Source organism: Besnoitia besnoiti, chromosome III (genome assembly GCF_002563875.1).
Source record: "Besnoitia besnoiti strain Bb-Ger1 chromosome III, whole genome shotgun sequence".
NCBI classification, from domain to species: domain Eukaryota; phylum Apicomplexa; class Conoidasida; order Eucoccidiorida; family Sarcocystidae; genus Besnoitia; species Besnoitia besnoiti.
The window spans coordinates 3,811,092-3,821,080 of record NC_042358.1 but is presented as its reverse complement, the minus strand read 5'-3'; the positions used below and the strand labels follow the sequence as shown (position 1 = coordinate 3,821,080).

Genomic DNA, 9,989 nt, shown 5'->3' with positions numbered 1-9,989 from the left:
CTCTGTCCCGCAGTTTTCTGGAGTTCAGGAGTTCGGACGTCTACGCGCACATGCCTGTTTTCTGTAGTCACAGGGCACAGGTTGTCTTTTGCAACAACTACAGAAAGCACAAGTGCCTATCTCTATCTTCTCTGCACTGTACGTACAATTGAATAGGTGCCGGGGCCGCGAGGCCGCCAGGCTCATGCACGCGTCTACGGAAGCAACCGCACAGACCTGCTTGCAGAGCGCAGTTTGCCAGGTGCCCTTTCAACCAGATACTCCCTGACTGAGGTGCGCCACGTGGGAATTGCGTGGAGGGAGAGAACCTGAGAGATTCGCGAGGTGTCCGCTCCTGAAAATACCAAAATTAACTCGCTTCCTGGAGTGCGCACGTCGCCGCGTCTCACAGGGGCAATGCGCACTCGAGATCCCCAACGCACCTCCCGGGGTGTGGCCTCGGCCGTGCGGTGCGCGAAGAGCTGTCCGTATTCATCGTGAAACGCGGTTCGTTGGGACTGGAATACGCGAAGACAAGGCTACAAACGAGCCTCAGCCTGCTGCTAACGCAGCTGGGACTTCACAAAAAACGTAGACTGAACGGAAATGTCAAAGAGTAGAACGCAAAACAAAGGACGCACCTACGCATCGCGCCCGATCTGTAGAAGTGCACAGCCTCCGGCGACACTACCTCCAGCTGTGCATACACCGCAATCGCGACCCTTTGGTGCAGCGGCGCGCACCGCGTTTCGAATGCGCGGGGCGGCCTCGTTCAGCCTTCAAAGCGGAACGGCAGACCCACGCGAGACGCAAGGCGCCCTTCAGCCACAGCCTCCGACAGCGCTTCGCCTCCGTATGACACTAGAGGCGATATTTCGCAGAGCGTCTCTTGGAAGCCGACCTCTGCCTCAGCCCTGTCCGCCTCGTCCCCCTTCCCGCCGTCGGCGCCCGCGCGCTGTGCAGAGATCTCCCGCTCAAGGTCGTCGTCCCTTTGGTCAGGCGATCGCAGCGGCTGCGCGTCGTGCGTATCGGCGCGGACGCCAGCGCACCGCAGCCAAGAGCGATGCAGGCGAGAGAGGTCTCTCTGCGCGCTGAAGAGTGTATCCTCGACGACGTCGCTGACTGTGCGGGGGTTCGGATTTGGGCTTTTGTTCTTGATGGGACTAAACTCGGCGCTGCGGGCGACTTCGACGCACTGCGGCAGGAAACGACAAGAAACAAGAAAAACTGTTCCTAGATGACGACGGAGAAGTCGCTTCACTCCGTGCGCGACAGCACACCTGGAGCACGGCACAGCCGCTTTGAGGGGGATACGAAAAGAGCGGGGATCGCCGAGAGACACCTGTGCGCCTCACACGACGGCCAGCCAGCCAGCCCCCTCCCCCCCCCCCCCCCCACCCCTCGGTGTTTTTGCTCGAATTGGTAAATTATGCAGAGGAGCTGTGGAGTGTCTCACCAGGACGCGGGAGGCAAGGGCGAACACGTCGAAGATGAAGAGTTCGAGTTTCCAGCCTTTCTCGACTCTGACAAAGTCCTTCGAGAGGTCGCCCTCGCCTGTCCTCGCGTGCCCGTTCGGGCGCGTCTCCGCGGTCGGACCGGCCCCTTCGCGGGCAGCTCCGGCGCGCCTCGGAAGAATCGCGTTCACGTTCTTCAAGGCGAGGTGGTACGAGGAGTCCAGGAGGCGGCGATTGGTCAGAACCGCGTGAATGAATCGCAGGTCGAAGTAGTGCAGGCAGGCATTGCCCCACTCAAACAGGAGATCTGTCGCCTGGTCCTGCTGCGTCTCCGCCGGGCTCTTCCGCGCCAGCCGAATCTCATCCGGCAGCTCGGAGTACTCAATCACGACGGGGATGCGTCGTCGTCCATCTCCATTCCTCTCAGGGTGTGATCGCGCTTCCCCGCTGGCTGTCGCCGCCTTTTTTTTGCACTCGCGCGCGCTGCGTCCCTCGCGCGGCGAACCCCCGTCTTTCTCCCTCGCTTCCGCCTCGCGCACACGGCTCGCGTCTGCCGACCTGTCTCCGCCAGTCGCCGCGAAGGAGTGCAGCAGCGCCTCCTTGAGGCGCGACCTTTCGGCGTGCGTCGGAGGCGCCTGCGAAAGCACCTGGCATACGACGCCAACTTTCTCGTACGGGTCGCGACGCCGCAGCACTTTGTTCCCGACGGGTGTATGCGACTCGAAGCAGAGCCCAAAGAAAAGCGGGTCGCCAATCCGCGCGAGAATGTTGTCAACGCTGCAGACTTGCAGCCCCACCACGCCCCGCTCGCGCAGCTCGCGCAGCAGCCCCGCAGACTCGAGCGCGCTGAACACGCCGCCGTTCCCGTTTGGCGCGGTGTACATACATCCGGGCTCACGGAGCAAAATGTGGCCGTCGGGCGAAAACGTGGGCATTGACTCTTGCAGGAAGAAATACACGGACGACGGATGGAGGCCGAAGAAGTTGTGCTGCGCGAAAAACGCGCGCGTCTGCGTGTCGTTGCCCTCGCTGGTCATGATAAGAAGCGGCAGCGAAACGAGGCGAGGCTGCGGCCTCGGCATCCCCGTCGACTCGACTCGCTCCGCAGCGCTCGTGCGGCTCTCAGCCTCTCCCTCCCTCTCCGCGAGTTCACAGAGACGTTTGACGCGCTCGGCGAACAGCTGAAACAGACTCTTGCCCGACAGTGGCGCCACCGGCAGCTGTCCCTTGGGGCCTGCGAAAGCCAGGCGCGTCCCGTCGCCGCCCGCCAGCACGAGGGCCGCCACTCGCCCCTCCCCTGAAGATGCAACACCCAGACGAACCACACAAACGCACACGAAGACGGACATGCATGAAGCGAAACGCGTTGAAAAGCGTCTGACGTCTGCTCACTCAAAAACGCAGGCCAGGCACCGAACGCAAAGGCAGCGTACTGGCAGAAATAAAAAAGCGGAATGAGTGGCGGCGGTGCAAGCCCCACAGCCTCAGCAGGGGGTGAGCCTGGGCATTCGTGAGGTGATGAGGACTTGGGTTAGAGGGGAGAGACTCGTTAACAGGCTGCGCAAGCGACGGCGGAGCTGATCGTGTCTAAACGACAGAGAAGCGCCGAGACGTAGGCCGGGGCCAGAAGAGGTGCTCGCGGTCGGCGACGACGGAAAGTCGATGCAACTATGCTGACCCCAGCACGCACGTCTATACCAAAACCCAGCAGCGTCTCAATCAGCCCTTGCTTTTTAACTGTACTCCTCCCTCTCCGTGGTCGCGCGCACACACGGCACTAGAGCCTACAGATGCGTATATACAGATGCCGCAGTGAAACACGCGGACCCGTGGCAGCATATATATATATATATATATATATATGTATTCATATATATGGATATTACTGCTCATCCGCTTGCCTGAACCACGGCGATGTCAGCCCCGCGTTGGACGACTTACGAATTAGCTTCAATCCGAGGGAGTACCAATGCCGCCTCGCGCGGTCGGGCATGGCCTCGAGGCGAACGAGCGGGCAGCTGCTTTGCTCAACGAGGCTATACAGCCGCGCGAGTCTCGCTTGCATGGCATCTGTGTCCTCTTCGCTGGCGTCGTTTGCGTGCTGCGCTTCGCCCTTGTGTGCGTCCTCAGCCGTTTCTCCCCACTCGATGATATCGGGCGGAAAGCACGTCTCTCGGCAGCACCTCGAGGGGAGTTCATGCAAATCGTCCTCGTCTTCGTGCTCGGTTTCGTTGCCCCCTCCCGCGCCCGCTGGCGGCCTCGCTGGCTGGACACTCCGCAGCGGCTCTTCGGTCTTCATCCGCTTCCCAATCAGCGGCGCCGCCAGCGTCAGCTCAGCCTCCAGGGCCGCGCGCGCGGCGACCGACGCGAAGCTCTGCGCCGACGCGCGCGCGGCGGAGACAGCCAGCGACGCCGCGTTCGACCTCTCCTCGCCCGTAGCTGCCGTCGCTTCGTCCGCCGGCGCAGCCACCTGCGCACTTTCCGCGGAGAGCACCGAGGGAGACGGGGCGACTATGGGGCTGACAGACAATGAACACTCAGCGCATTCCTTAGTTCGCAGAGAAGGGCTTGGGGCGGGCGCGCCTGCGGGAGCACCCGGCGCATCGAGTGCCTGTGTGAGCTCGTGCTTGCCAGCTTCCTCGGCCGCGGACACCGTGCGCGAGGCTTGTGCCTCTAAGAGCTTCGCAGCAGACTCCGCGGCCGCCTTCGCCTGGTGCCGCCTTAGGGCGCGGCGGAAGATGCGCGAGACGCGCACGGCATCGTGGCGGCTGAGTTGGTGCAGCAGCAGCTTCTGGTCGGCGTGGGAGAGGCGCGGATGGAAATCGAGCAAATGGTCCTGCTGCGCCGAGGTGTACAGACACCTCAGGGTGTCTAGACACGGCGGCTCTGCCGGCGATGCGGCGCCAGGCGGCGGACAGTCCGAGAAAGAAGAAGAGGACGTGCGAGACAGCGAGGGAAAGGATTCAGAGGAAAAAGAGGAAAAAGCAGAATCCTCTCGTTCCACATGCATCTTACACAGCAACGAGGCACGGCTGCCAGACCGGCGCTGGAGACAGGAAAAGCTGCAGGCGAAGAGACAGCCTACAGAGAGGCAAAAGAAGGCGAAACGACAACTTGGAGGAAGAGAAAGAATGCAGACTGTGCCAGCAGGCGCCTCAAGACGCTAAGGAAAAGACAGAGCTCGCCACCTTGGCCGTCGGACGAGGGTCAGATGTGCGCGCGCGCGAAAAGCCTGCGCTGTCTGGCTTGTTCCCTTTGTTCTGAAGAACTGGAGAATCCAGAGGTGGGAAGTGGCCCTCGAGCCGAGGAAATGCACTTCTCAGGCGGCGACCCCTCGGTCTCGAAGAACGTACACATACACTCGTACCGGAGGCGTCTCAACGAGGGAACATCGGAAGTCGAGAAAGCCTTAAAAACCGCGATCGTAAAGAGCGACGAACGAAGGAGCCGGGTGAGGCGTTGAAGATTCCGGTGATGCCGCGCCCATCAAGGCAGTTGCGCTCCGCAAGGGGCGGAAAGAACACCGGGAATCGCGGGAGTCCCCAGGCAAAAAAACAGTAGAGCAGTTCCCTCTCTTGTGCTTGTGAGGCCGCGGTTTGAACTGAGCCCTGTTTTTTTATGGATCTTTGGCGCGCATCTCCACGGACTTGTCGTCAAAACCAGGCTTGCGACTCGCTCGGCCTCGTTTTTCGCCCTTATGTAGACAGATGTTAGGGCCTCTCTTTGCTCTGAATGACTGACGAAGTCCACAGAAAGAGAAAAAGATTGTTTTTCCCTAAACAGCAAGGGCGACCTGCCCTCACCAAGCTGCTTCTAAGCGAGAACCGTAAAGCAGGCGCGTTGTCTTCTGTCCCTTTCTGACTGCATCTCTACCAAAACCGGGGGCGACCCTGAGGGCGAGAGAGTGTAGCGAGACAAGCGACGTTAAAGTCGAAAACGATGGTGAAAGAAGAAGACGCCGAGACAAGCGATAAAAAAAAAACAGGGTGGCAAGCCGCTCCTGTTGTGAAATGCAAACGCGTGACCACGCCTTCACCGACGACAGCACTCCTCATCGTTGCTTCTTCTCGTGTGTCATTCGCTTAGGCAGCACACGCCGAATCAGATGCGCGCTTTGCTTCCTCTTCATTGTTCTTGCAATCGAGCCTGTGATTTCTCTAGTCGTCATCCAAGACAATGTCTCTCAGTTTTAGGCAGTTTTCGCAGGTGTAAAGACAAGGCAGGCTTTCGTTGCGAACGACGGTGCTGCGAAAGACGTAGCTTTGCGAACCCGTCGCCCTCCAACGCCTCGTGTGCACGCAAAGTCGTCCTCCCGGGCGCGGCTAGGTTAGCAGTCTCATCTTTGACGCCTCATGATTCTTGCTTTCTCTTGTGAGGTCCAGCATGCCGTACGTGTAGGTTTCTGGTTTTCCCGTATTTCGTTTCTCCTCCGCTTTCTACGGTGTGCTGGAGAATGCATCGCTGCCGCCAGGGGCTCTGCCGCGCGGGCATCGCCACTAACCCCACTCACTGATCGCGTGTTTGTAAGCACTGCGCCGTTACACGGAGCGCTGGAATGACCCTAGTTCGCCGTTTCAGGTGATTTGTCCGATGCGGTGTCTTTTCCCGCCGGCTGGCAAAGGATCAATTGGCTTCTTTTTCCCTGCTTGGTGTGTTTTTCGAGTGGGTTACACGCGGCGTCTGAGTGGATGGACACTGGCCCCCACGACGGCATGCTCGGTGTCTTACTCTCAACCTCTCTCCAGATTCTCCTTTTCGCTGCTCCAGAAAGCAGCACACCGTGCGGACACAAGACCGAACTTCTCGCAATTTAAACCTTTGTCTCTTTTTAATCGACATGTTCTCCTTCGGTGAATTTGCAGCTCGTCAGGACGTCTTCATTGCTGCGTCTTCTCGTTCACTTTGCTAGACGCGAAGACGCGCAGCTTGTGTGTTGTTGGCACGCACCGTATTTCCTTTTGGGAAGTTCCCAAAGTACGGGGTTTGACTTGTGTGGAGTCGCAGAGAGCGCCGCCGGTGGAAAAGCACGCCATCGGTGACGCAGACGGAGGATGTGCCCTTCTGTGTAAATCCTTGGTCTCGTCGAACGCCTCGCGTGTCCATGTTGTTTCTCTAGTTTGTATGCTTGTTCAGGTTCCTTCCGAGCTTTACAAGGCATGAGTCTGTTGCGTGTCTTTCACCTCTGATCTCCGCCACCGCTGTCCTGCCTACGTGCGTCTGGCCCACTCCGCCGCCCTTCTTTAACATCCGCCCGCCGCCGCGCTTCCCGCCGCGAGCCCCCGTTTTCTTCCTCCTCTTCGCTGCGCCCGCCGTCGCTGTTAGCTGTCTTTTCTTTTCCAGAATGGCTTTTTTCGACGACTCTTCGAGTTTTTTCTCCTCCTCGTTCGGAGGTGGCTTCGGCGGGCCGGTCGCAGGCGACTCCGAGGCTCACCGGCGAGCGAGCGGCGGCAGCGGCTTCGGCTCGCAGCCTTTCGAAGACTTCACTTCGCCATCGCTCTTCCCTTCACAGCAGCAGGCGGAGAGCAAGAATCGCGCGAGCGCCGCTACCGCGGGCTTCCAGGGCACGTCTGCCTCTGGCGCGGAGGGGCTGGTCTATGTGACGGTTGGCATGCTGCAGCGCGCCGCGAGGGACATGCAGGAGGGCGCGGCTGCGCAGGGCGAAGGGCACTTGCCCAGCGACGGCGAGAAGAAGGAGGACGGCTCCAAGCACGCCTTCCGCCTTCACGGGAACGACGTGGGCCTCGTGGGGCTGCGCGGCTGGGTCGCGCCGCCGGGCTGCGAGAAGCTCGCGTCTCTCGTGCGCTTCAAACTCGCCGACGGGACGGGTGAAATCGAAGTCGAGTACGACGTCGTCGACGGCAAACCCTGGTGGGAAGTCCACGAGGAGGAGGCTGCAGGCGTGGTAATCCCCGAGCTCGAGGCTGCGGGCGCTGCTGCCAGCGGAGGCGACGCGGAGCGGACGGAGGAAGCGAAAAAAATTCAAGTCTTGAGTGGGAAGAAGCGCTTCCTGCAGGTCGGCTCCCTCGTCCGCATCGCCGCGGGTGTCTCCACAGACTTGAATGGCGAGGTGTCTCTCTCGGCGTCCTCCTGCGCGCCAATCAAAGACGCTTCAGAATTCGTGTTCCTGCACCCGGCCGCAGTCGCGCATGCAGCCGCGACGTTCGCCGCGAGGCGAGGCACGCTGCGCGCAGAGGAGGATGTGGGCAGAGCTGATGCCAAGCAAGGCGACCTCGCGGGTGTCAAGAAGGCTAAGACCGGAGACGGCGAGGCAGTCAAGGGCGAACCGAACGCAGACGGCGAAGATGGCGCGTCTTCTTTGGCTTCCTCATCTTTGTTGCCAGGTGAGAAGCCAACAGACAGAAGACGGGCGGGCGGGGGACGGGGGGGAGAGAGAGAAAGAGAGAGGCCCTGAGGCTCTTTGGGCACGAGAAGCCGAGGTGGTCTGCCACACACCGGCGCATGGAGGCGCAGAGAGGCTGAGGCTCTGTTTTCTCTCTGTGTACGCGTGACGCGCTTGTGCATTGTGCTGTCCAATGTTTCGTCGTGTGTGCTCTGTGGAGACGCATGTCGCGTTCATGATTCCAGCCGTGCGCCTTTATTGTGTTCAACGGCTGCGGTGCCTGGCTGTGCAGAAGAAGAACAGAAGCTTCTGCAGGACTACGACCACGTTGAGGACGCTCTCCAGCGAGACGTGGTCCTCATTCTCCTCACTCTCGGAGGTGGCGCCAAGCGAGCGCCGAAGGATAAAGTGAAGGCCGAGGCGCGCAGACGAAGGCCTTCCCGCACAGGTACGCGCTGCGCCGCATTGTTTATTATTAGCTAATGAAATAGGCATTTCTCATACGATTTTTCTAAATAAATCGATTTAATAGACGACAATGAGAGAAGGAAACGTCGGGGCTCTTGCTGGCTGCCTGTTTGCGAGCCGCGTGGCACGAAAGGCTTGGGCGGGGGACTCCCGGTGAATACTCTCGTGTGCTGACAGCTTTTTTACTTGCTTGCTCGATATAATATACTGAGGCTTACGACAATGTGGTTTTTTTTCCTCGCGGTTGAGCGCGCGGCCCCCCGCAGGCGTGAGAAGGTGCCGCCACTTCCCGTCTTTCTGGGCTCTCTGCAGCCTTGCAGAAGGCGGTTTCTCGCGTGAGCGTGTCGCTCTACGGCGGCATCTCGTGCCTCAATCACATCTGTCATCTTTTAGTAGAAACCGTTCTTTTTTTGACGGGCGAAGGCTTCGGGGGGTTGGGGATTGGCGGTGATGTCTGGTGTCTACTTTTGCCGTGGTGTGTGTGCGCGTAGAGGAAGAAGTTGACGCTGCGCTGAAGGGACTCGAGGAGGCGGCAGAAATCGTGGAGCACGCCGGCTATGTGGCGCTCGCCTGCTAGGGAGACAAACGCGAAAAAAGAAGCGCAACCGCAGGTCGACCCAGCCACACCGTTTCGTTTCCGGGTTTTTTTTTGCGACTGTGCTGTAACAATGACAGATGGAGGCGCCTTAAGCGAATCAGGGGCGTCATGTGGCGTGCGTGGCTCAAAAAGCGAATAGAGTAGTGAACTGTACCTACACTCTGCGAGATCCGGAGGAGGAACAGAGCTGCGGAAGTAAACAAAGCGCCGATTCCAGGGCTGTTACAAGCCAATGCCGGGAGTCACATTTCACACAAACACACATTTACACACACGGACTGATTCCCGGTATGAGGCCTTGCATGGACTGCGCACGTAGTCAAACGGCATTCGCAATGCCTATTCCCGTAAATATTTCTGCTTCGGTCACGCTCCTACCAGGCATGTGTGTCTTTTTTCTCACATTGCCCACTTCAAAGGGTGGCCCGCTATAGGTAGGCGCATCTCTCGAAGGGGGGGGGGGGGGGCGGGGCTGAGCCATATGCTGAAGAAGCATCTCTGGGATGCTTCAACATCCGAATTGAAGCACTCGTTCCGACTTTGCTACACCCGCCTTCTGGTGGGCCCCTCAATCGAAGCCTGATGCGGGACGTCACAAATTCAGGTTAGAAGCGTGACATTTTGCCGGATATGTTAGCCAGACGTATGTTATGGATCTAGAATCGGCACCGTCGCTGGGGGCTCCAGAAAGGCCGCAGGGACACCAGGGGTGATGCGCTAATTAGAGTCGAGACGAAAGCTGAACGCAGTGACGGAGCTCAGGAAGTGATTATCTCTTCAGTGGGAACTCAGATTCCTTAGAACGCAGTTTGCCGGGAGGGAGTACGTTAATCCAAAGCGAGAGTTGCCAATGAGCGTTCATGACCGCAACGGCGAGCCTGTCACACGCCTGCGCGGGAGAATCCTCTGTTTGGTGAAGCAAAAACACGGGTCCTGTAAAAGGAGATGGGAGGTCTCCGTTACTGCAGCAGTGCAACTCGCAGGTTCAGAGAACGTAGCTGGGACAAGTTGTGAAAAGGTGTGCATGGTGTAACTACGTTTTTTCGATCCTATATGAGCACTGTGGCTTACCGAATGTGTACGGAGGGAGTCTTTCGATAACCCAAGGAGACAAGAAGGCAGTCGACCTCGCGGGGAAAACGGGAACAAG

General features: G+C 59.2%; 2 protein-coding genes across 2 annotated transcripts; one reads left to right on the top strand and one right to left on the bottom strand.

Moving 5' to 3' along the window:
- Window positions 1-751: 751 nt before the first annotated feature.
- On the bottom strand, window positions 752-4,443 carry BESB_048140 (uncharacterized protein; the record flags this gene model as incomplete). Its single annotated transcript, XM_029363265.1, has 3 exons — window positions 752-1,174; window positions 1,436-2,730; window positions 3,375-4,443. 3 exons carry the CDS (start codon window positions 4,441-4,443, stop codon window positions 752-754), a joined length of 2,787 nt encoding a protein of 928 aa, XP_029220631.1.
- Window positions 4,444-6,774: 2,331 nt separating this feature from the next.
- BESB_048130 (uncharacterized protein) lies at window positions 6,775-8,818 on the top strand (the record flags this gene model as incomplete). Its single annotated transcript, XM_029363264.1, has 3 exons — window positions 6,775-7,774; window positions 8,066-8,221; window positions 8,733-8,818. 3 exons carry the CDS (start codon window positions 6,775-6,777, stop codon window positions 8,816-8,818), a joined length of 1,242 nt encoding a protein of 413 aa, XP_029220630.1.
- Between the last annotated feature and the right edge of the window lie 1,171 nt (window positions 8,819-9,989).